At 35.1% G+C, this 1,471-nt stretch overlaps 1 protein-coding gene across 3 annotated transcripts; it reads left to right on the forward strand.

The window, feature by feature from the left end:
* Positions 1-137: 137 nt before the first annotated feature.
* On the forward strand, positions 138-1,465 carry LOC111383830 (uncharacterized protein At2g34460, chloroplastic-like). Of its 3 annotated transcripts, none has more exons than XM_023007989.1 (2): positions 138-292; positions 404-1,465. In XM_023007989.1, the coding sequence occupies exons 1-2, from the start codon at positions 176-178 to the stop codon at positions 620-622; spliced, it is 336 nt and encodes a 111-aa protein (XP_022863757.1). In that variant the 5' UTR covers positions 138-175; the 3' UTR covers positions 623-1,465. The 3 variants fall into 3 exon arrangements, with proteins under 3 accessions (XP_022863757.1, XP_022863758.1, XP_022863759.1); XM_023007990.1 differs by having other exon boundaries at positions 139-292; positions 410-1,465; XM_023007991.1 differs by having other exon boundaries at positions 142-292; positions 416-1,465.
* The last annotated feature ends 6 nt before the right edge of the window (positions 1,466-1,471 follow it).

Genomic DNA, 1,471 nt, shown 5'->3' on the forward strand with positions numbered 1-1,471 from the left:
GAATCTACGGACTGGGATGGAGTGATTTGGGGGTTTTTTTATAACGTATTTAATACGTTCTTAACTGACTTAATTAGTTATTATTGTATTAATCAATTTAGTTAATTTTCTAAGGTAGTGGGCCTAATTTACCCAAGAAATAATTGTGGCGGGTATAATTCCAAAAGCAAATAGCATGGCCATGGCCACAGCCACATCCACATCCATTTCTACACAGTTCCGCAGGACCTCTCTCTTTCACTCCTCATTATCCACCCGGAAATCCCACTTTTTTCACCTCAAGGCTTCATCTGTAAGTCTCTCTCTTTTTTCTTATCTCAAACTTCTTTTCAATTTTCACACACATTTGATTCCCCTTTTCTTGATTTCATTTTATTGATTTAAGTTGAGTTCATCTTAAAAGTTACAGATGCAGGGAAGCGAGATTACAGAGGAAGAACAAGTAGGTGCTCCTCAAAAGAAGAAAATCTTTGTGGCAGGTGCCACGGGAAGTACTGGGAAGAGGATTGTGGAGCAGCTGTTGGCTAAGGGCTTTTCAGTTAAGGCCGGGGTTCACGATATCGATAAAGCTAAAACAACCTTACCTGGAGACAACCCTAATCTTCAAATTGTGAGTGTTTAGGTTAATTTATTGCTTCAATTGGGTTTCCGTTGATTTGGTAATTAGAGGTGCTTCTATTGGATATTATGAAAATGATTTGCAACAAGCTCATGATACTGTAAAATGTCGTATGAGGCTATAAAAGCTGTTTAAAAAGTAATTTAAATTATTAAGCTTGTTCAGAACACTCCTATGAGAACGGAGGTGGGAAAAATTGTTCACGAGTGAGACTTTTGATGGGAATAAATGAATATGGTGTGCATGTGAGGGATTTTTGAGAATATAATTCAAACAAATGAGTTTGTTTGCTCTTTGGAAGCTTAAGCTGTTAGAAGAATAGATTCAACAAAAACTTGTACTCGAATCTATGCGAAAATGGGAGATAAGGTTTGTGATGATTATTTTACCCAATTTTCACTATCAAAGTTAGTGCGACTTAAAAACTATACTTCCTCGGACAACACAAATATTCTCTGTTTAACCATGTAATGGCGACCAAAGTCCCTTAAGTTAAACACGGTTAACATTGATTTCGAGTAAACTTTATGGATAAGATCATAAGTCTGATTGTGTTTGACTCTTTTTGAGATCATAAGTCTGATTATGTTAAAATTTTGGGTTTGCTAGCCCTGGACGTTTAGAATAATCCAAAAATTTTAAGCACTCTAAAAAATGTAATAATCATTTGCACTTTTTGGTTTAATTTTTAGCATCACTCTATAATTACTTTCATCTTTGGTTTTAGCGTACTTTTAACAGAATACAGACTTTAAATAGGACTTTCTTATTCTATTCACGCGACATGAAATTACACATTGCTAAGCCTAAATAAGAGAGGAAATACACAATTTCGGACTTTCAGAATTGCAT

This window comes from Olea europaea, unplaced genomic scaffold (assembly GCF_002742605.1).
Source record: "Olea europaea var. sylvestris unplaced genomic scaffold, O_europaea_v1 scaffold27695, whole genome shotgun sequence".
Lineage (NCBI taxonomy): Eukaryota > Viridiplantae > Streptophyta > Magnoliopsida > Lamiales > Oleaceae > Olea > Olea europaea.

Coding starts and splice junctions, on each gene's coding strand:
- LOC111383830 (XM_023007989.1), top strand. CDS start 176: ATGGCCATGGCCACAGCCACATCCACATCCATTTCTACACAGTTCCGC. Junction 293..403: donor TTCACCTCAAGGCTTCATCT/GTAAGTCTCTCT, acceptor TCATCTTAAAAG/TTACAGATGCAGGGAAGCGA.